Source organism: Octopus bimaculoides, chromosome 22 (genome assembly GCF_046866305.1).
Source record: "Octopus bimaculoides isolate indiv1 chromosome 22, ASM4686630v1, whole genome shotgun sequence".
NCBI classification, from domain to species: domain Eukaryota; kingdom Metazoa; phylum Mollusca; class Cephalopoda; order Octopoda; family Octopodidae; genus Octopus; species Octopus bimaculoides.
In genome coordinates this window covers 1,278,863-1,303,802 of record NC_142949.1, presented here as the reverse complement: position 1 = coordinate 1,303,802, position 24,940 = coordinate 1,278,863, and the positions used below count along the sequence as shown (strand labels likewise).

General features: G+C 36.6%; 1 protein-coding gene across 7 annotated transcripts in view; it reads right to left on the bottom strand.

Annotated features, from left to right (window-relative positions):
• Positions 1-24,940, bottom strand: part of LOC106867758 (inositol polyphosphate-4-phosphatase type I A) — an 83,388-nt gene that overhangs the window by 35,184 nt on the left and 23,264 nt on the right. For 3 of the 7 annotated variants that reach the window (XM_089339778.1, XM_089339780.1, XM_089339776.1), the window contains exons 2-13: positions 24,689-24,812; positions 22,227-22,294; positions 21,662-21,749; positions 20,751-20,954; positions 19,750-19,788; positions 10,643-10,761; positions 9,909-10,019; positions 9,034-9,113; positions 8,274-8,358; positions 6,089-6,267; positions 5,184-5,241; positions 1,536-1,659 (exon numbers count right to left, since the gene is read on the bottom strand). In XM_089339778.1, the coding sequence (XP_089195904.1) occupies positions 1,536-1,659; positions 5,184-5,241; positions 6,089-6,267; positions 8,274-8,358; positions 9,034-9,113; positions 9,909-10,019; positions 10,643-10,761; positions 19,750-19,788; positions 20,751-20,954; positions 21,662-21,749; positions 22,227-22,294; positions 24,689-24,806 (1,273 nt within the window). In that variant the 5' untranslated portion in view covers positions 24,807-24,812. Of the gene's footprint in view, positions 1-1,535; positions 1,660-5,183; positions 5,242-6,088; positions 6,268-8,273; positions 8,359-9,033; positions 9,114-9,908; positions 10,020-10,642; positions 10,762-19,749; positions 19,789-20,750; positions 20,955-21,661; positions 21,750-22,226; positions 22,295-22,729; positions 23,052-24,688; positions 24,813-24,940 lie in introns of those variants that run through there. The other 4 variants (XM_089339781.1, XM_089339777.1, XM_089339782.1 and 1 more) reach the window with 3 other exon arrangements.

Genomic DNA, 24,940 nt, shown 5'->3' with positions numbered 1-24,940 from the left:
CACACACTCATACAGATAATTTAAATATCCCAAAGTAGCACTTTACATGCAAAGTCTAAGAGACAAGTCGTGTTATAAGCCTACAATTTCAAGCATGCATGCAGGCATAAACCAGGATACAAACAAAAACAAGAAAAACAAGAAAACACAAATGTCTCAAAAAAAAAACAAATTCTGGACAATTTCCAAAACACTTCTATATATATCTATATATACTGATTAACATTCAAGCCATTTCAATACATAATATTTACCAGCATTCAAAATTTATGGCCTGAAAGTCTTGAAATAGATTCCTAATATTTGAACGAACTTCTTTCTTTTAAAATCTGGAGGTTTATATTGCTGCCCTTTTACTAACCGTTCATTAACACATTTTTTATCTTTTCAGTTTTACTTTTGGGTAGACAAAGTCTGTAAATTCATAATTTTGCATGCACCAGTTCTCTTTTAACTATATATTTATAGATATATTTAATTGTTTTGTTTGTGCACATGCATGCGTGTGTGCTTGCACGTTATATATGTATGTATGTATGTATGTGTGCATGTGTGTGTCTGTGTGTATCTCGTTGTTTTAATGTCCACTTTTCCATGTTTGCATGGATCAGATGGAAACCATCGAGGCAGAGTTTCTCTGGCCAGATGTCTTTCCTGTCAACACCCCTCATTTGTTTCAAACACGGTAATATTTCCTCATGAACAGGACATGTTATTATGGAAGATAAAACAAGGCATATATACATATAAGAGGCATGCTTCTTAGCCATATGGTCTTAACCCACTGTGCAGAACCTTGGGCAACTGTCTTCTCCTAAAGCCCCACAGGGCAACCAAAGCCTTGTCAGTGGATTTGATAGTTAGAAACTGAAGGAAACCCATTGTGTGCATGTATGTGTGTGTATGTATATATACACACACGCACATGTAATATATAGGTGTGTGTGTGTATGTACTGTTGTGTAGACATCATGTGATGGCTGTAAATGAGCATCACTGTTATATATGTGAGGTTGTTCGTTTCCAATCTTCAGTGGAAAACGTTTGGCTATGGGGAAATATTACTTTGCTTGGAGACAGGTGAGTGTTGACAATAGGAAGGGCATCTGCCTCAACAAATTTCACCTGACCCATGAAAAGTGGATGTGATGATGATGATGATGATTAAAGAGAGAGTTGTGTGTGTGTGTGTGTGTGTATGATACATGGGGAAACGCTGAAAAATAAGAAAAATGATATATTTCACACATATATATATATGTATATATATATATATATATATATATGCAGAGCAAGATAATTAAAATCATAGCAAAATCAATAGAATGCAGCAAGCAGCAAGATACCCTCAGCTTTCTATCTTTCTCTCTGATCCCACTGACTCTATTTCTCTCCTTTCTCTCACCTTATACTTACTCTGTGGCATGCACAAAGTACCATGATGACAAGGTTAAAGTGTTATGAACAAGCCGCAAGCTGCAAAAAGAACAGAGCATTGAGAAGGCCAGGTTGCGGCCCTTCGTAAATTGGTCCACCTGCAGTTACTTCCCCTGGTATGGCCCGGCACACCAGTTGGTCGACAGCTTCGGTGTAAAGGCCGGTCGAAATGGCTATGGCCAAGATCCAGGCTTGCTGTTGGCTTTCTAGAGTAATGGGCAGCTGAAAAATGACAACAGGCTTTTTATATCTGCTGAAGATTGACCACATTAGGAGGAGGTAATCAAGATTAATATGGGAAAAAATCAACATCTAAACCTGGGGGAAGATTCATACACATTTACTAACATGAACGCACACACATAACTTTAACTCGCATAGACACACACATACAGACATGCCAAAACACACAGGTACCCTTATACACACACTCGTGCAAACAAAAGAAATACATTTGCATGCACAAGCAGACGTCTACACACATAACATAACCTACAGATGTTAAGTACACCACTACGTAGTCACTTGATCTGCTAGAAATAGCAGCTAAATGTCCTAACCTCACACTAACGTCTTAAGAAAAAGAAAAAACAGACAATATAATCGTAGGTATACAAAAGACAGGACGATCACGTATGGAACACCTTTCATCACAGGTCTGTTCAATCAACATTGACCTCTGTCTAACGAATAATCACTGACGTGTGTTCCACAGACGTTGTTTAATCTGCGGTCAGGCTTGATTGAGCAAAGAAAGCTACGATCAAATGAGTTCCATTTGTCGTCGTCCTGTCTTTTACTCAATGCATTAGGACTATAAGTATCCAACATGTCCTTCTTTTGAAATACTCAGGATATGATCTGAAGGGGGTTTGCTTGATATTTTTAGCAAGTTGAGTGATCCTGTCGAGGTTCTCTCATTATTTCATGGTGGCTTTAGTTGTTGTTGTTGTTTCATTAATATTATTGCTGTTTAACCCAAGGTCAGACCTGGTCAGACTTATGATCAAAGTTGCTCCTCCTATTGGGATTCGAGCAGACCCAGGGCATGACAACCTCATGCCACCAGGAAAATGAACATATGATGATGATTAAGTCCAGATATGACCACCCAGTTCTATTTCTATGTACACTTTCTTTCTCAAAGATATTTAGAAAATGATCTGCAAGGGACTTGGCTGATATTTCTAGCTGGTTGAGTGACTGCATTGAGGCTCCCTTGTTGGCAACATTCCACAAACAGTCGTCCAGACACTCATACATGTATGTACACACACACACACACACACACTGTAAACCACCATCCTATGTAACACTGCCACTCATTTATGTAACGCTACACTAACAAATGGCAGAAAATGATATACTTAAACAAAAAAAAAAAGCAACAACTTCAAGAAAGCAAACCAAAAGTTTTAACAGATAAATCACATGCAAACTGGTTGTGAGACTGCATTGCATGTTGTGAGATTGTAGGGAGTTGTGGGAATAGATGAAAGTTGTAGCATTATGTAGAGGTTGTGGTCATATAGGGAGGCTGAAAGACATTGGAAACTTTCTTGGCATATCAGGATGATCACAATGGAATAACAACAAGCTTTGCAGAACACAGTGGATAATGTAGTCCTAGATACATTGTGTCTGAATCATAGGTCTATACCATTAAGCTAAGAAAAATAAACAGAGAAATAAACTTGTGAAAAAGAAGAAACCAAAAGTGGTAGCCTCGAAACATCCAACCGTTAATGTCTAGACTTTGTTGCTGTTAGTTATGAAGTACTGTCATCACAGTGAATGGCAATTGTTAATTCTGTTAGCAAACTGGTGGTTATGTGGTTATACACTTAATACTTTAATCTTTTAGCATTTAAAGTGGACACATGTCCAGCCCAAATTTTCTACCTGTTTTATGCTCAAACTGGCCAGATTTGGCCTCTTACATGTAGCTAACAATATACAATCACATCAAAATTTCAAAGCTATGAGATAATGGACAATTAATTCAAAACAATGTGAATAACTAAGCATTACATTTGGCAGAATAATCTGAATGCTAAAAGGCTAAAAGTGATTGTTTAACTTGAAAGATTATAGTTTGAAATTTACTTTACTTATCTGTGCTAACAACTAAAAAACTCTTCACTGTACCTTCTTTATAATGAAAGTTCATACGTGAAAATGGAGACATATTGCCGAGAGTGGAAAATTTAAACTTAGAATTATGGAACTTGCTGAAAGAAAAAATCAAATTGTGCATCTCTTGGAAATTTGGTGTTTCTATGAAGAAAGGCCAACTGCAGAAAATGTGAAGCAGTAAATAATCTCTAAAGAGAAAGCAAACACATTATCCAGAACTAGAAAAAGAAGGAGATGAATGGGTGGAAGATGAGAGGAAAAATAAATGGTAAGAACAGTGTGTGTAAAATTACAAACAGAGAAAATGTCACAGGTTGAAATATATGTAGTCAGGCAATCTTTCAGATTTTCAAATGGATGGTGCCAGAGACTCTTCAAGAATCTTTCTTTAGAAAACAAAAATTTCACAGAAACTGAATAAAACTAGAAATATGAATAAGACACGTGTGTTTTTGAGACATTGGATACAATAAAAAGTAAAACTGAATTTATCAGAAGAAAAGCCTATGAAAAAATATTTTACTGCACTTTGTGTTGTTTAGCTGATGAAAGCAAACTAAATCTGATTATTTTAAAAAGAAAAAATATTCCAATTATCCACTGCCATTCTAAACTTTGGATGGATGGATGGAAGAGGAAAATGTATGTGTATGGTTCAGAAAGTACAGAATAATTCAGAGCATTTTCAAGGCCACACCTGTAATGTTGGTGTAGGACGAAATTAGAGCTCACCCTACAGAGCCAGTGAATCACATGTCGAAAGATAAGGAAAGCATCAAGCTGTTTTATGATGTTTGGTAAACGTACTTCAGTCCCCTGATGTTGCATTGAACAAACTATTTAAGGACGAAGTTAGGAAGCATTGCATATCCTGGATATCTGATGAAGTGGGGAAAAACCAAAAGGAACAAGAGGTAACTTTAAGGATGCTAATACCACCAGGGTTAATGTAGCTTAGGCTGGTTTACTGGAACATAGTTTACAAGAGCTTTTTAAAGACTGGCATCAGTAATAGATTGTGGAATGATCAGGGTGGAACTAACTACAGACAATGCTGTAACTTTAGATAAAGAAAATAATGAAATGATAGGATAGGGTAAATCCAAAAGAATGGTTGGAGTTATTTGGATAACCAATGATGGGTCAGATTTTTTATGGTCTTGAAGTGATAAACATACTTTATGACTAATGATAGCTTTTAATCAATAGTTGCTGGCCAAAAACAGGAACCATGCCAACTTTAGTGTTTTGAAGTTTGTCGTGATATTACATTGGTTTCTTAACTCCAGCTGAACTAGAGGGTTGCATTATATACGAGGATAAAATATATTACTGACTGTCAGCTACAAAAGAGTCAAATTATATTCAAGATTGCATTACACTCACGTAATTGCATAAACCAACATCAATAATAATTGGTCACTGCCTACTTGCCCTTATGGCCCAGCTCTCGCCTATTCCTCAGCCGTCCAACAACAAATAACCGACACACAGACTTGTTTCTACTATGATCATAGCTGATAAAAGTTATCAAAATGGACATACTTCCCAATAACAAAAGAACCAAAAAGATTTGTGAAGACGGAGAAATATTCTTTCAGAGAACTTACCTCACCAAGGTCTTGGAGCATATTAATTCTCTCCCGTTCTTCTTCAATGAAGAGCTTCCTAAAAGAAAAGCATGTAAAATAGGAATAGGTTTTCAGTTCTCTGAGAAGTAACTCACATCAGTAATTTAGATAAAGAGTGAAAATCTACGAGAATGGAGTAAGCAGAGTAGGAGGATACACATGGATGGAAAAGGTTACTGAAGAGATCACAGATATGTTACAAAAGATTTCCAGACAATGGACATAAGATAAAATAGGAACAATAATAAACAAGTGAAGAACGAATATATAGTGTGTGTGTGTGTGTGTGTGTTTATTTGGCAAAAAAGAAAAAATTTACCATCAAACAATTTCCACCAATTTCACTGACAAGTTTTAGATTGATTCAAGATTATAATAAACAACAACACTTGTTCAAAGTACGGCACAAATGGATTGGACAAGAAACCTCAAGACAGCAAAGCAAACCTCATACGAGCAGATCCCTTTAACATTCAGATTATCCTCTCAAATGTAATCCTTATTTATTCACATTGTTTTGAATTAATCATGGGATTATCTTGTAGCTTTCAGATTTCGATGATGCAATTGTTTATTTTTAGAATGACATTGTAGGGCATGTGTAAGAGGCTGGATTTGGTCAGTTTAAATATAAAACAGGCAGAATATTTAGGTTTGATATGACTAGTTTAAACGCTAAAGAGTTAAAGATCCAGCCCTTGTCATACAATCATGCTGATTCTGCTGAAGAACTTTATCAACCATCCACATAACTGTGGAATATTCAGCCACTTACACACCAATTACACAAGCAGATAATTCAGCTGATTAAACAACTGAATATCCATCAACAAAAGAGACAGAAATCTATTTACTCCTTATTTATTATCATAAGTGATACTTACAGCAGCTGGAGTGGGAGTGTGTAGTTCCACTTAAACTCTGCCATCACTTCTTGGACAAACAACTGCATTCTTGCTTTGTTCGTGTCAAACCGAAATGTCTTCTTGATCGGGTTAGAGAACATGATTTTCAAGTTACCCAAACCCCGATTCTGCAATTTTTCTCCATAACTAACAGAACCCTAGAAAGAAACAGAAAATTCATGAGAGTCACAAATAAGACTTCAGAATGAGTGAGGAGTGGAGTATGGTAATGGTAATGTTGATGGTGGTAGTAGTGGTGATGCTGATGATGGTGGTAGTGGTGGTGTTAATGATACCTACAGAAGAGAGTACTATTGTTTGTACCAGTCGCCTTCCTGGCACTTGTGCCGGTGGCATGTGTAAAGACATTCGAGCGAGATCGTGCCAGTGCCCCTGGACTGGCTCTTGTGCAGGTGGCACGTAAAATACACCATTTCGAGGATGGCCGTTGCCAGTACCGCCTGACTGGCCTTCGTGCTTGTGGCACGTAAAAGCACCCACTACACTCTCAGAGTGGTTGGCGTTAGGAAGGGCATCCAGCTGTAGAAACTCTGCCCTTTTGAAGATGATGTTATTAGTGATAATAACAGGTATTTGTAGTGACGATGTTGTCACTGTTGTCTATCCCTAATCAAGCAGACTATGATCAAGGTATTCCAGCCAGGACCATCCTGTCCTTTTAGGATATTGAAGAGTATATTATGCAGAGAATCTTTCCTCTTTATCAAGAGTGTATGGTTTGAGGAATATTTGGCAGCTATTTCTAGCAGGACAAGCAACTGCACAGAGGCTTCTTTGACTAGTGGTAACAACAGTGATGTTGCCAAGGAGAATAATGCTAATGTTGGTGGTAAAAGTGGAGATGATGGCAGCCATCATCCTCATCATCACCATTTAATGTCTGCTTTCCATGCTGGCATGGGTTGGACGGTTTGACTGGAACTGGTAAACCAGAGGGCTGCACCAGGCTCCAATCTGATTTGGCATGGTTTCTATGGCTGGATGCCCTTCCTAATGCCAACCACTCCAAGGGTGTAATGGGTGCTTTTTACATGCCACCAGCACAAGTGTCAATTATGTGATGCCAGCATCGGCCACAGGTACAATTTCACTTGGCAGTGAAGTAAGCATAAAGTTTGTGGTAGTGTTATGGGGAATATGATGTAGTGGTGGCGGTGGTGATGATGATGATGATGATGATAGTGATAATGTTGGTGGTGGGGTTAGTAGTGTGGTGAAGATAATGTCAGTAGTTATGGTAGAGACAATGATGATGATGATGATGACAGTGGTAGTGACAGGTAAGAAGTCTGCTTCCCAAATACATGGTCCTGGGCCGTAGAATATCTACTTCACTAAATTCCATCTGACCCATGCTGGATGTTTAAAAATGATGAAGATTATAATTCTGGTGGTGGTGGTGGTGGTGGTGGTGGTGGCGGCAACTTAATTCACTGTCCTTTATTTTACTAAAACTTTTACCTTCCAACTACACCACATACGCCACAGATTTGGATATGGGTAAAGAGGTTGAGAAACCCATTTCAATTCCATCAGTAATAATTGTTTCTAACGTGGGCACATTACCATCATCATCATCATCATCATTTAACATCCATTTTCCATGCTGGCATGGGTTGGATGGTTTGACAGGAGCTGGCAGGGCCAGAAGCCGCACCAGGTCCCATTGTCTGTTTTGGCATGGTTTCTACAGCTGGATGCCCTTCCTAGTGCAAACCCCTTTGCAGAGTGTACTGGGTAGATTTTACATGGCACCAGCACCCATACGAATGCTTTTTAGTGGTACCTTGGCTTTAGGATCTCAATTCTGTTGTTTCAGGGAAGGGTTTAGTGAATTAACTCAAACGCAGTACTTGCTTCATACTTAGGAATGAGAAAATACAGTGCTAAAAGGATGAAAGACAGAGCTGACCTTCGTAGGACTTGAACTCAGAAATTAAAGAGCCGTAACAAATGCTAGAATGCATTTTGTCCAATGCTCTAACAATTCTACCAGTAAAACTCTATCAGTAAAATACTAATTCACATCAGCAATTTAGAAGAAGTATTTTTCTGATGACAGCTTTGCTACAGCATGGCCATAACCAACCAACTGGATGAAATCAGACAAAGAGAAAAATGAGCAAAAAGAAAGCATAATTACCCTGGAATTATCTTCAATGAGAATGGATTCATCGTGGACCCAAGCAGTAATTTGTATTTGACCAGCAGCAGAAGAATCAGGAGACCTACAAAACACATGTTTGGACACAGATAAATATTATAGCCGCGAAACAACAGGCAAACCTCTATGTAGTCACTGAACATGCTGGAAATTGCAGTCAAGTTTACCTAAAATCACATTCTACCATCTTCAAAATTATTACATCTAAAACTACACTGGGTGCTGTAACTTTAGCTATAGGATATATATTGGCAGCGTTCTGAGTGTTTATTGAGCGAAAACACCTAAAAGCCCCACGAGGCTCCGGCAAGGGATGGTGACAAACCCTGCTGTACTCTGCCACCACAACTTTCTCTCACTCTTTCTTCCTGTTTCTGCGCTAGAGCAAAGTAGTAATGAAAAGAGCCCGTAGGTGAAAAATCGTTAACAACCTAGGGCTGTAGACAGACTGACAGAAATCTTTTGAAACAGTCAATTCTATCAACCCCACTACTTGATTGGTACTTATTTTATTGACTCCGGAAGGATAAAAAGGTAAAGTTGACCTTGATAGGAATTGAACTCAGAATGTAAAGAGCCAAAATGATTGCAAGATTAGATCAATTTAGCCAGTTCTTCTAACATGGGCACAAAGACAAATTTGTTGAAAAGGGAAGGGTTACATGTGATATAGTTCCCCTTAAAAGGATAGAAAAGCTTATTGGAGTGTTTGAGTAGAAACAGAGAGACAGAAACTTACATTAATGGTAAATGTAATTTTTTATCAGGTTTCGCCAGAAGTGACTTCAGATCAAACATCACATAACCCAACTGTGACATCTGAAATAGATTAAAGGATTAAGAGATTAATGAATTAAAAGTTCAAGAATACAAGTTAAATGTCTAAATGTTGGAGATGAATTATTTTTTTTTTTTTGTAATAAAATTTTGTAATAAAATTTCAGAATTTTAACTTCAGATTTAGAGATGGAATATCATTGTTTTAATACCTGCTTTTTCAATGCTTGCATGGGTTACCCAAGACTTGTCAGGATACTATTCTAAAGTCAGACACCGTTCCTAATACCAATTCTTTATTTTTCAAATAAGGTACTTTATTCTCCACACATCAAACTGCTGTGGGACATTCTGCTACAAAAGTAATGTTGATGCAAAGACACAAAGTCTATCTTCATGTTTCTCTGGTAGCCCCAGTTGAGGAGAATAGGCAAAAATAATAGTTGCAGCTCCATTTTGTAAAACTGGTCTGAGCATAAGTATCCTATATGCTGTTAGGTTTTATCTCACAGTACGGTACTTTGGGAAAGTGCCTTATAGCATAGTCTTGAAACAACTACAGTCTTCAGTGGAATTTGGTAGGCAGAAACTGTGTGGAAAGTTGTCACTGCTCTTGGGTAGCAGACTTAAATTCACTGCCTAAATTATCAACACCACCACCCAGCCCCTGGGTAGCTTTAGCAGAAACGAAAAAAACTAATAAAGACAGAGAAGAGAAGGTAAAGGTGAACGTAAGAAAGAGAGAAAAAGGAGACAAAAAAAACAGAAATAGAAAAAGGAGTAAAATCATAAAGGAGAGAAAGAGAGGGAGAAGGAGAGTAAGAAATGCTGACTCACGGTATTGGTCATCCTTTCGTTGACATGATAAACAGTAAACTTTACTCGTGTTTTCAGTTTGATGTTCATCCCAAAACCAATGGTCTTCAGAAACTGTGGATCATTGCTTCTCTAGAAAAAAGGAGAGGAATAGAAAATGGCACAAAGTAAATCGAGAGCCAAAAATCACTCCAAAACACCACAAAGTATACAAACAATACAAACAGAGAGGAATGGAAACTGTTGGTCTCTGATCAACTTCAAGCTTCTTGACTCCATTGAGGGAACGCTTCCAGTGTCACCTCCCTCCACTCACACTTTCATAACCTTCAGAGCAGTGGTTCTCAACTGGGGTCCTTACAAAGACTTTTGGGGATCCACACAAGCAAACTACAGTGGTAGTTTAAGGGTCCACTGCATGGCCCCTTGGGCAAGTGTCTTCTATTATAGCCTCAAGCTGACCAAAGCCTTGAGAGCGGATCTGGTAGACAGAAACTAAAAGAAGCCCATTGTGTGTGTGTGTGTGTGTTTGTCCCACCACCAGACCATTTGACAACCAGTGTTGGTATGTTTATATCCCCATAACTAAGGAGTTTGGCAAAAGAGACTGACAGAATAAGTACCAGGCTTAAAAAGGGGAAGTCCTGGGGTCGATTCATTCAACTGAAAATTCTTCAAGGCAGTGCCCCAGCATGGCCACAATCTACCTGGTCAATGAGGGGAAATCTGAAGTTCATAGATTTAAATTATCCTACCTCAATGATTTCAGTGTGGCTGTTTAAGGTCCAGTTCTGTTGAGGTGGTGTGATTGTCGTTATCATGACAAAAGGGTTCGGAGGTTGTCCGGTCCGATCATTGGGTAAGTCTTTAGCAGCTGCAAATAGAAAAACAAGGAAAAACACAACTGAATTAAGGGGCTGTGAATTAGGGAAGCTTCAGACCTAATGGTACAATGTTGCATAGAAAATTGTATGGCAACATGGTGGGGTTGGATAACTGTTCTTAAGGATAAAATGCTATATACATATATACATACATACATATATAATTAAAACATAGGGTAAAAATCAGATATTAATTAATATCGATTTATTACCAGGAAGCTAGCACATTTAAAGAATCCGAGAGATTCAGAAAAAATATCTGAGATCTAAGGGGATTAAGGTATATTTTTATATATATATAATGTCGACCAGTAAAGTGGACATTTAATATGCTAGAAATAGACCACATGTTGTGTCTACTAAGACCTAGTAGTTCTCTGAATTTCTCTGTATTTTGCTGAATTTCTTTTGAGAACTACTAGGTCTTAGTAGACACAACATGTGGTCTATTTCTAGCATATATATATATATATACATGTGTGTGTGTGTTTTGCTATTTTTGTGGCTTATCAACATTCCATACCTGAACCAAATTGAAGGCAAACTGAATTGCCAGTCCATGATTATATACAAATAACGTAAAAATCATTTGCTGGTTTGCCCCAACGATACATACATAAGAATAAATTTAAATGTGAATTAGAAGTGGTGCTGGTGTTGTAAACATTTTGGGGAAAATCAAAATGGAATTTTGGATAAAAAAGGTCAAGAAACATTGGTTTAGTCCAGTGGTTCTCAGTTGGGGGTCTATATGGCCCTTGAGGATCCATATAAGATTTTTGGAGGTCCACACAACAAAATAGTAAATTGGGGATCCAGAATAGTATTTTAAGGGCCCCTGAAAAAATTTTGCTTTGGATGTGATTACTGCAAGAAATAGGAGTTTTTCTCAAACATTTTACGTAGTTCAATGTACACAAGTTTAATGTTTGAAGAACAAAATAAGAATTTTGAAAGAAGTTTCTATAAAACTAGTTTTTAAACATCAAATGGCTATGGGGATCCACTAGAATAAAATAGTAATCAAAGGGGTCTATAAGTAAAAAAAAAGGGGTTGAGAACTCCTGGCTTAGTCATTGGTATGCATGGCTGTTGGAACATATGTATACAAACATGTATTTGCTTGTGGCAGTGTGAGGATCCAGCATTACTCTCTATTCTGGTGATTACTAAAATACAAACATGTGCAGACATACGTGAGCATGGCACAAACCCATGTATATATATGTGTGTTTATTGTTATGTTGAAGCCAAGCTGTACTACCTAGCCCAATGGCTCTTAATGTTTTTGACTTTGTAAATATCACTAAATATCAGAGAAAAAGAAAAAAAACTACAGATGCTCTTCATGTGAAAAATTTAAAAAATTACTGATTTCTTCTCATGGAAATTTGAAGAAAAATATTAGAATTAAAAATTAGAAAAAAATATAGAAAACTATTGCTTACCTTATTTTATTAATTTTACGTTCTAAAACAAATTTATGAATAATACATTTTTCAAGGTGCTCAGGAATTTGCATCGATTTTCTAAAGCCTTAAATTTTTTTTTTTTTTTAATCTATAGCACACCTAGATAAGGCAAGCAGAAGACTAGTGCACTGTAGTGCAACCTGTCACCCTTGGTCTTGTCAGTACAACACAGTGATAAAATCCCGTGCTGCACAGATACAGCACAGAATTTTGTCAGTGAACAGGTCGCGGTCTCAATGCAACCAAAATATTTTGGCAAATTAAATTTAAATGTTGAAGTGAATCTAACGGGTTTTTGTGTGTTTCTTAAATGGCTTATAAACACCTTCCACGTCGCAATTGTTAGAATAAATATTTATAGAAAAAATAATTATTAATTTAAAATGATCTTAAGGTAGAAAACAAAATTACATTAATTACATGACAAAATTAAATAAATTTTAATATAATGACATGATGATGATGATGATGATGATGATGATGAGAGATGACAAAAAGTCACTGACTTCTGACTGGTCTGAGGTCAGTATAGTGTTATGACATTACAACAAAAATTAATGAGTTAATAGTTTAGCATAAAACATGCATATTAGAAGTCTAACATCTGAAAAAGACATATCATGACTAATTCTAATGAAATATAATGTCTGTGTGCTTCAATTTTCTGAAAATAATTAAGAATTCAGGAAGATTTAATAAATAGCACATTTTTTTTTCACAGGTGTTTGGCATGTAACTTAACGCCATAACATTCAAATGAAATGCTTATCTATTCAAATTGTTTTAAATTGATCATGCATTATCTTGTAGTTTTAAGATTGTGGTGATGTGATTCTTTATTTTTAGGATGACATTGTAGGGTAGGTGTGAGAGGTCAGATCCAGCCAGATTGGACATGAAACCGGTAGAATATTTAGGCCGGATAAAGCCAGTTTGAATGCTGAAAGGTCAAAAGGTGCTTACATAAAATTATGATGGAAGCATTTCTAATCCTGAACACTTTAAAAGAGAACAGTTTTGTATCATAGAACAAGAAGTGGCCAAAGCAAGTTGGTATCGAAAGATTAACCGTTAGCTTACAGCTTATCACATCAAGCAGTTATCTCATAGCAAAGATTAACCCTTCAGCAGTCAGATTGTTCTGTCAAATGTAATCCTTATTCATTTACATTGCTTTGAATTAATCATCATTAACTTATAGCCTCAAGATCTCAATGCTGTGATTGTTTATTTTTCGAATACCTTTGTAGGGTTGGTGTAAGAAACCAGATTTAGACAATTTGAACAAAAAGTAGAATATGGGGTCCAGATATGGGTTAAGGGTTAGTCTGTGTAAGTGACATATCACATAGCAAGGGTTAAGGGTTAGTCTGTAGCTCATTACAAGTGGCATACTACATTTTAGATAGATTAAAGGTTTAGTTACATAAATGACAGAACTATCACATAAAACTGATTTCTTTATTTCCTACACAACAAATAACATTCCCTGTAACAACAATATCAAACATTAGCTTCTCCTCTCCACCACCACCACCTGCCAGGGGTCTTTGTTTCCTTTATTTAAAAAGGGAGTCACAACTATGTGCCCTGGGACCGTTCAGTAGAGTGTACAGTGAATGTAGCGCAAGTTATAATATGGTAACTTGGAACCTATGCAAACTGTAGTGTAGTAACAGTTATTGATGATGTTGATGTTTAATCTGAGGTCAAATCTAATGGAGAAGAATTGTAACCAAAGGCACTCCAACAGTGAACCTCCCACCTCTTTTAAAGCTATCTAGGGCTAAATTATCTGGGTTTTCCTTTTTTTTTCTTGTTTTAAGGTGGTGGAGTGTTGAGAGATTCATTTTCATTTTTTTATTTTTTTATTTTATCTAGTTTCAGCTCATGAACTGTGGCCATGCTGGGGCACCGCCATTAATAATACACTTAATTTATCGACCCTGAAAGCGAAGTCGACCTCGGCAGAATTTGAACTCAGAACGTAAAGACAGACGAAATGCCGCTAAGCATCTTGCCCGGCGGGCTAATGTTCCTGCCGCTTCATCTTCTATCATTTACTTGTTTCATTAAACTGCAACCACCTTGAAAAATATTTAGTTGAATGTATTGATCCCCAACACTTATTTTGTTTTTAAAGCCTGATACTAATTCCATCAGTCTCTTTTGCTGAACCATTAAGTTATGGGGACATAAACACACCAACACCAGTTGTCAAAGTGGTGGGAACAAGCACATACACAAAGACACACACCCACCCATACATGTATATACAATGGGCTTCTTTCAGTTTCCGTCTACCAAATCCACTCACAAGCTTTGATTGGCCCAAGGCTATAGTAGAAGACGCTTCCCCAAGGTAACATGCAGTGGGACTGAACTCAGTACTATGTGGCTGGGAAGCATGCCTGTACTTGTATTCGTACCACACAGCCACACCTGCATCTATATTTGGTTGCTATTTTTAGTAAAGTGAACAACCATATAGAGGTATCATTGCTTGCTAGAGTTATAGTGGGGGGGGGGGTATATGTATGTATGCATGCATGTGTGTACATATGCGCCACAACACTACAGCTCACTCCAGTAAGCTGTACAGTGTGCGAGTGAGCTGTAGTGCCGTAGCACAAATGGTGAAAGGTTGTTGAATGGTGAAAGATTGGAGAATGGCCATGTTGTAAAAGATGTATAATGTAGCAGCCAGGACATGTAAAGGGTGTAGTGTGACAGTATGAACATGTGGAGAGTGTTGTAGAATAGAGGTCAGCAGACAACTGCTTGGCGTTTAACAAGTGGTGAAAGTTGCAGTATAGAGAGAGATTTTTGTTATCTGTAGAGTGCCATATGGTGGGAGCCAGGGTGCGGACTACACTGGACAGACAGATGGGGGGACACACACACACACAACCAAAACATTTTCGTATCCTGATATCTGTGGATTAGAGACTATTGTTACAGCTACAGTACATCTAGAAATAGAGATAAAAACAGTAGGACCCAACACCTCTTCTGAACAGAAGACAGGACAAGCTGATCATGCATGCATGCGCACACACACCATTTTACAGTTCCAGTATCATTTACAAGAGCCAACTATTCCACTTATTTACAGCTAAGTGAACTGAGCCATTTATCACAGGTAGAGAACAAAGACAAATCATCTCAACCATCAACAAAAATGATATATAAAAGACAAGCTGATGAAGAAAAGTTTTGTATCGGTGCTTTAGGATCTGCAGAACCCTGAGGTTCACAATTAAAGTAGAGCAAGTCCAGGAATTGAGTTCAAAATCTGTTGAGGAGACAGAATTTTCAAAAGCCTAGAATCTATGTAAAAAAAAAAATCATTTAAATATTAAAAAAAAAATGAGCTTTGACAGTGAAAAAGTTGGGAAGTACTGTTCTACACAGTCTCTCAGCTTGCAAGAAATAATAGACAAACATCCCTCAAATCACACATTACTATCTAAAACACACAACTGCGATAAAATAAGTAACACCGATAGAATAAGTACCAGGCTTACAAAGAATAAATCTTGGGGTCAATTTGTTCGAATAAAGGCAGTGCTCCAGCATGGCTGCAGTCACATGACTGAAACAAGTAAAACAATAAAAAACTATGCCATTTTAATCCCAAGCAACGCCAGGTATCTCTGCTAGTAAATAATAATAATAATAATAATAATAATAATTGTTTCTAACATAGGCAAAAGGCCAGAATTTCTTTCAGGAGATGGTAAGTATCTTACTAATATCTTATCGACCCTGGAGGAATGAAAGGCAAAGTTGACCATGATAGGGTTTGAACTCAGAATATAAAGGAGCCAGAACAAATACCACACAGCATTTGTCTGATACTCCAACAATCCTGCTGACTCGTGGGGGGGGAGGAGTGGAAGAGTCATTAGGGAGTCAAACAAAATGCTGTGCAGTTTTTAGTTGTGGTCATTTACATTCTAGTTCAAATCCCTCCAAAGTCAACTTTGTTTTCCATGCCCCTGAGGTGGAGTGGAGTGATAAAAAAGTACCAGTCGTATACTGGTATTAGTAAAAAAAAAACTATTTCCCTCCTACAAATTTTGAGGCCTATTTTATCAACTCCAGAAGGAAACAAAGTCTACCACAATGGGAAATGAATGCAGATCATTAATGAGTCATAACTAAATACCACAAGAATACCAATAAAATCATCAGCAATTAAAAACGAAAAGCACCCACTACACTCTCGGAGTGGTTGGCGTTAGGAAGGGCTTCCAGCTGTAGAAACTCTGCCAGATTAGATTGGAGCCTGGTGTAGTCATCTGGTTCACCAGTCCTCAGTCAAATCACCCAACCCATGCTAGCATGGAAAGTGGACGTTAAACGATGATGATGAAACTAAAACTAGTGTGATTATTTTAAAATCTGCTAAAATTGCTGCTTTAACCCATTAAGGGTTGTGGCTTATTGACACAACATGCTTTCTTCCACAGAGGACGGGTGTGGTTTATCAACACACTGCTACATTTGCATTATAAAGTATTTGATTAATTATCATCTTGTATTTTCGTTTTTTTCTTTTCCTTTTTTTTGTGTCCCACACAAAAAGACTTGCTATTTATACCCAGCCTTAAAGGGTTAGGATATGACTTTATGAGACACTTTTAAGAAAACAAGAGATGGCCCAGAATGGATGAGGGGCTTGACTTAAAAAAGGAAAAAAACATTTTTATACGATAGCTTTGTCTTTAGAAATTTTGCTCTGCAATAAAAATATTGCGAATTTTCTTTTGAGAAAAAAAATACACAAATCACTATTTTCCAAAAAAATATTCTCTTTTATTATTCCATATAAAAGTATAAAATATATAATAAAAATCTCTTATTTATCTCAAAGGGGTTAGATCTGTTTATCAGAAAAAGTATTTTGTTATTTGTTTTAAATAAAAAAATTGTTTCTAAATTCCTATAAAAAAAGGAAAAAAAAAAACTGATTTTACTCAGAGAATAAAAAAGTTGATCATCTTTTTTAAAAAAAAGTTGGTGAGATTTTTCTAACCTGCAAAAAGAAAAGATGTCTGTGTAAAAGTATTGAAATGAAAGAATTACTAAACTACCAGAACTATGGTGGGAAACTGGCATTTATGGAAGAAAATAACAGTAATAATAGTCAAGTTTCATTCAGATTAAGCTTTTCCAATCTATCAGCTGTACGTTTAGAGATGAAAAATGTTTAAATATTTACATCTACTCAGTGTTTCAAATGGTTTGATCTCTGACCATAGTCATCATCAGGTGCCATATTCCTGGATGTGTACACTATCCTAAACTGTTTTGAACTAAGGAACCATTATTTCTAAACTAACACTAACAATTATATTGGAGGGGATAAGTCAATTACATTGACCCCAGCAATCCCAGTTAGGTTGGCATGAAAACAGTTTAATAATGAAAGGACATATTAGGTAATGCAATCCAACAGAGGTCAAATAAGACAGGATGGTCACAGCTAGAATGTTTTTGGTCATAGATCTGTGATCTGTTCAATTAAGCTTGACCTGGGCTACACAATAACATATTGCACAATAACATCCACAATATACAAAAGGATGAGATTATCGTTTATTACCCAGGAAGCTTACTAGAAATAGTTGTCAGTTGGTGTTGTGAAAGTGTAGTAACCAGGGTATAGGAATGGGGTGGAACCAGTTTAGGGAACTATTTTTTGTCTGTGTTAAGGATAGACAGTGCATATGTAAGAAATGCAATATTGCATGAGAGTAAAACATGATGCAGAAGATGTGCAATGACTGGAAAGAATTGCATGCATGAGTGACAGAAAAAAATGAGCATTGGGCCATCGGGTGCAAGAGAGGGTGACAGTGATGGTACAGATATGTGATGTATATGAAGGATGAGAGTTAAATGATGAAGTGCTAAGAAATCCAATTGAAAAGGGATGCTGAGGAAGGTTTAGAAAGAAACGGTAAATGCTGAAGTTGGGATACTGGATATTGCAAAGATGAGAAGGAACAATAACAAACAGCAAGATACTGTGTTGAGATGGACTCTTCAATCTATGGAGAAACAGGCGTAAAATGATGATGATGATGGCAATATCAATCAATGATCAATCACAAAACTTTAGGTATTGAACTTTTGCTAATTTCAGTATCTCTATTTCTTTATGAGTAAATTTAGATCAGTGGTTGTCAACCAGATTCCATAAGGACCTTTGGGGTCCATATATAAAAGTTTGTTGTTAAAATTTGTGTGCAATAAATTGGTTTTATATACTCTCACAGTGCACAAAATATTTAAACAATTTTTTCACACAATTCCAAATAATGTGTCTCTTTCTGTCTGTGTTTTTGTCCCACCCTACCCACTGCTTGGCAACTAGTGTTTGTTTGTTTATGTTCCCATAAGTTAGCAATTTGGCAAAAGGAGACTAATAGAATAAGCACCAGGCTTAAAAACAAAAGTAATACTAGGGTTGATTCATTCGACTAAAAGTTCTTCAAGACAATGCCCCAGCACGGCCACAGTCTAATGACTGAGACAAGTAAAAGAGAAAAGAAGGGTAAGCAACAGAAAAAAAACACCCACCCTGAATATTGTCTCAATAAGTCTCATCCAACCCAGGAGACCATAAAAAAAGGTAGAAGTAAAAACAATGATGCTCATGATGATGATGATGTGAATATCTCCCCTCGTCCCCAAAGGAGCAGCTAAGAAACTCACTGTTTCCTCTGGTTTTCTGGCTTAACTAAATGAGAGATACATCTCTCCAAAAGTGTACCTCTGATCAGTCTATCGCAGATAACTTTCCCAGATAATCTGCTATATATATAATCCCTGACAGTCAGCTGATCAGAAGCATTGCCGAATAAAGTGTTCTGCCTCAGAAACACACCAGAAAACTATTGTGAATTTGAAATATAAGTATGGGCAAGAAGGTTGGTTGTTGGACAATCCAATAAGTCAGATACTCAGCCAGGTCACTTCCACTGGAGTAGAATAGCTTAGGGTGGAGACAAAAGTAAAGGAGTTAGACATAAAATACAGTGGGGGGGGAGGGGGTTTTACTGTGGTGGTCTTAGAGGAAGCTGTGTATACTGTGTTAGAAACAGAGAACGAAAGAGAGTTGCTGCTCAGGGAGAGATAATCGTTTCTAAACATATCAATTTTTTAATCTTCTGTGGAGAATTTTTTTTTTTTTTTTTTGCAAAGAATGAAAAGGGCATACATCTTATTGCAGATAATTCTTTTATTATTATTTTTTTAATTATCATCGTAGTTTTTACTGTGTGTACCAAGTGCTTTTTCCTGAAACTGCCACTGTTTTATTTTATATTAATAATCTAATTAAACATAAATGAAAGCAATTTGAAGTATAAAAGCAAACCCTAACAGCAAACGCAGACACACACACACACTTATAACATAACACTACACACACACACACATATATATATATACACACACACGGCAGCCAGCAACATAGAAAGGTTAAAGACTTACCAATACATATCTCAACACATGGTTCTTCACCAGAAAGATCTATAAAAATAAACAAAACATATCTATATATATAATATAAGTATGTGTGTGTGTGTGTGTGTGTGTGTGTGTATATGTAATTACATATATTTGTGTATGCATGTATAAATATTTATTTGCATTTGTGCATGAATATACATGTATACATGTTAATGCATATAGCTGAACTTTTGTTTTCCCTCTCAACCCTTTCTGTCAAAGAGCATAGGTTCAAAACGCCAAAGACTTTCTCATTTTCCCAAGCATTAAACTAATACACCTGCTTGTTGTTCTATCAACTGTCTTCATCTTTTGTTTTCTGTAAATTTGAATTATATATATATAAGCATATATATTTATGTATATAATATTTATATGCATGTGCAGATTCATATAAATATATATATATATTATCATAATCATTTAAGGTTTGTTTTCCATGCTGGTATGGGTTGAGCAGTTTGATAGAATTCAACAAGCCACAGGACTGCGCCAAGCACAAATGTTAGATTTGGAAGGGTTTTTATGACCTTCAAGGCAATGCCTATGAAGAACGGTAGATGGTTAAAAAGTGACACAGTGCTGACAGTGGAACATACAAATGAAAGTGGTGAGGTCTGATCGACAGACGCTAGGCCTCTCTTTTGTGGATTCCAACACATGGCAAGATGCTGTGTTGAAACAGTCCTGTCCTACCTGTATCAGCATGGAAAAGAGGTCATAGAAAGGTGTTAATAATAGTGACATATACATGTTAGTAAATAGAAAACTTTCAGAGCATTATTCATAAAACGTTTCCACTATCCACCCACGAGAACCATAAACTGTTCAACAGAAACAACATAAAGGTTAACTACAGTTGTATGATAAACAATGCCAAGCTGACAGATTGAAGCAGCAAACCTGACTCACAACCAGAATGAAACAGCAGCAACACAATAACACTGGGCCAGAACTAAACTTGAACACAAAATATTGCTTACCTGGAGTGTTGGTGGAGCATGTATCTTGTTGAGGCATTCTATCAAGTGGATCATGACCTGTTTTGCTAACCAACTGTTCGCGTAAACTTTGCAGCTGCATTTTGAGACACTCATAACTCGCAATATGCAATGTCTGAATCCACTGATCTCTCTGTTCTTCTGTGCGTGTGGCAAAATGGACAGGATTCTCATCTCCTTCATACACTGCAAATAGAAAAAAAAAAAAGAATTATTTGGCATTAGGAGGGGACATCCAGCTGTAGAAACCATCCCAAAACAAACTATGGAATCAGGTTCAGCCCCTGACCTTGTCAGTTCCTGTCAAACCGTCCAACCCATGCCAGCATGGGAAACAGATGTTAAATGATGATGATGATGATGATGATGATATTCAAATATAATTTTTATAAGTTTCCTTTGCTGGCCTTGTACCAAAATTTGAAACCAATATTAATTGATGGTAGCAATTTTCAGTTCATAACATGTGCAGAGGAAGTGGAATGTTATGTAGAAGTCAGGACGTGTTGTGTTGAGGGCAGTGTGACATTGATGGACATGGAGTGAAGTGTGGCCATCACATCATGCTGTACAGAGTGAGGTGTGACATTCTAGGTATACTGAGTGGAATGAAGTAGGATAATCAAAATATGTTGAGTGAAGTGTAGCCATGAGGTCAAGCAATATCTAGTTTACTGTCCAGTCTGTTTGTGTGTGTATGTGTTCATTACTTAAGTTTACCAGAGCCACCTATTTTACATTTAGCATAAATATAGATGAATTCTTAAAACACCAACAGAAAATGGCTGTGATAGATCAAAACATGGAATTAGCAAACATGGTAATGGTGACAGAAAGACAGGAAAATGACCATGTCATAGCGTTCCAGGAACTTGAAAATAAAAACTACTTACCTAGCATAAATCCATGTAAGTTTTCATCATCTGTGTCTAATTCTACTGTACATCTTTCAATAATCAACACACCCAATGGATCTGTGTTCTGCAATGAAAAAAAACAGCTATATTATATTACACTGAAATCATGAATAATGCTGTACTCCAGCATTGTTGCTAACCAATTGCTGAAACCCGTAAGAGAGTAAAAGATTATGCATTTACTAGTATACCCATGTCAGCAAAAATGCCAACGGCTTTATTAAGGATAGAAAATGGCACATCAACACAATAGGGAAACCAATAATAAATGGTGGTGGTGGTGGTGGTGGTGGTGGTGGTTGTGTGCGTGCGTGTGTCTTTGTCTTGATATCACAAAAATACTTGTGAAACGACTGTCCTTCATTTCCACTTTTCTGCAAGAACATGTCTGGCCAAGGGAAAATGTTACCTTACTTGCAAACAGGTGAGGGTAGCAACAGAGAGAACATCGAGCCTCAATAAACTCCATCTGATCCATGCTGGCATGGAAAAATGGACATTAAAATGACAGGAAAAAAACATAAAATGGTGAATTACTTACTGTGAACTCTTTACTCTTGAAATAAAACAGCATATTCCCCTTTAGTCTGCAGAATCTTTCCACAAAAGCTGCCAAAGATAATAATAATAATAATAATAATAATAATAAAATTATCAAATTTAAATAAACATACAACTACATGAATGTTTATACATATGCATGCGTTATCATACTTTCATACAAGCTTCTTGCATCATTCTATATTTTTGAGACGAGGAATTATGTCCATTATTTACAATGGATGGATAGGTGTCCCCATCTTGTTTGTTGCTACCACAATGTTTCAGCTGGTGTACTCTCCAGCCTTCATCAGGTGTTCTGGTGGAATTTCAAATCCCAAGCCTTTATTTGACTAACAGGGTACACTGTTCTCACTCTATAATTGCCCACAGGCATATAGCATAGTGGATAAGAGCACGGGTTACTAACCCTCAGATTCTAAGTTCAATCCCAGGAAGGACTTGAAAAATAATATCAACGGCAAAATAACATCAGCAACATACCTTTGGAATGAGAACAGTGTACCCCATTAGTCAAATAAAGGGTTGGGTTCGAAATTCCACCAAAACACCTGATGAAGGCTGGAGATTACATCAGCAGAAACGTTGTGATAACAATAAACAAGATGGGGACACTTGTCTGTCTATTATAAATAAAGTTTCTTGAAGTTTGTTTGGAGCAGTAAAGTTGTCAACATTTTGGAGCAGTAAAGATGTCAACGTGCAAAAAATGAACTCTGACAGTAACACTGACAGGTGATTAATGTGGAGGAATTTGACAGTTATGACACAACAGTCACACACAATGAGCAATAAAAGTCAGAATGTAATATGCGGTTAATGCTGCGTTGTGCAACATAAATATTTGTGACTGGTGACAGAGTATTGTTGTATACAATGCATGAATACATGATCTCATTATTCAGGAGGTAAGTTTCGAAACCTTTCATATTACTCCTTTTTGCCATTAACCTGAATTCAATTCACAAGTGCATTTGTATTCATAGACTGTGGTAAACTGGTTTGCACAGTGCGCTTCTTTGTTGCAAATCTTTTTATAAAAACTTTACATATTTGATCTTTAAAAATTGTAAAACATTTGTTCACCATTCTTTTTTTTTTTTCAAGACACTCTCTATAACCTCTTTTAGACTACAGACCGGTGTCAAACAAGACAATTTTTCCACAGACAGGAGGATCACACACATAACAAATTACAACTAAGTGGATAATATACAATTTAATTAAACAATACATACATATTATTTGTATATGTGTGTGTGTGTGTTAAATGTGTGATATATAATGGTTTCAAATTTTAGCACAAGACCAGCAATTTCAGGAGAGGGGGGTAAGTCGACTGCATCAACCCCCAGCACTCAACTGGAGTTTATTTTATCCACCCTACAAAAGGGTGAAAAGCAGAGATGACCGTGGCAGAATTTGAACTTTATACTATAAAAGACGGATGAAATGTTGCTAAGTGTGCTGCCTGGTATACAATTATATATGTATCATATATGTAATATATAACAATGCTAAAACACCCAGAAGACTGTGATCGTAGTTTCAATCCTAGTAACTGATGGTGTGTTGTGTTCTTGAGCAAAATACTTCATTTCATGTTGCTCCAGTCCACTCAGCTGAAAAGGAGTACTGGCAATAAATGGGAAATTTACCCAGCAATGGACTGGTGTCCTGTTCAGTGGCGAGTGCTGTAACCTTGGCAACTGAATTAAGCTCAGACTTTAGGAGCCCTTGAGCTCCTGACAGACCTAAGTCTAAATAAGTGAGTTTTTTCATGGCTCAGTCAGAGAAGCAGTACAGTGCAACGGACCCTTGTGGAATTACCAAGAATAGGAAGAAACGGAGGAAGGAAACTTCTGCTTATGGTTGCTGCAATAGGAAACATGTTTTCTACAAATGGAATAGCTTAATTTTCTTCTCGTCTTGACATAATTTTGATGAATGAGCCAATTGTATCTATCCAATCAATATATTTAGGCTTCAAATATATCCAGTAAACATAAGTCATTGGCTCTTAAATGGTGCTCTGTGGTGCATTGCAGATTTTAGAAAATATAATTTAAGACTTTTGAAAAACTCCATACTAACCATTGGCCATCTTAGAAACCCTAACATAATTTTTAGAAGTAGTTAAACTAGTTTTTAAGCCTTTTGCTGTTGAACTTTCAGCAGATATGAATACATTTTGTTATTCTCTTTATACACAGAAAATAAAGGAGATTGCCCTGACAAGTCTCAGTGTATTGAGCACTCAAAGGACAAGAATCCCTCAACTTCTCATTCCTCTGTCCATGGGACTATTTAGATCAACACATTCTAGAACTTAGATGTAATTTGCTTACTATACATTTATCTGCAACACATTTAAATAATTAATCATTATTTAATTTAATCACTATTTAACACAGTGTGTATTAGAAAACTTATATTCCTTACCTTCTCCTTTCTTAAAAAGTCCATCTTGCTTGTCTTTCATCCATACAATACCTTCTTTATCAAATTTCATGTTGGTCTGCAAAGAAAGACTTGCAAGTGCTTTGCTATTGAACCTCATGATTGTCTGCAAAATAAAACATGGAATATTTCCAATATTTTGCTGTTGTTATATTTGTGTCCTTCCTTTATTAAAATAGTAGGGTGTTGCTTGAGGGAGATTTAGCTACTATTTCTAATATATACAATTTGTTT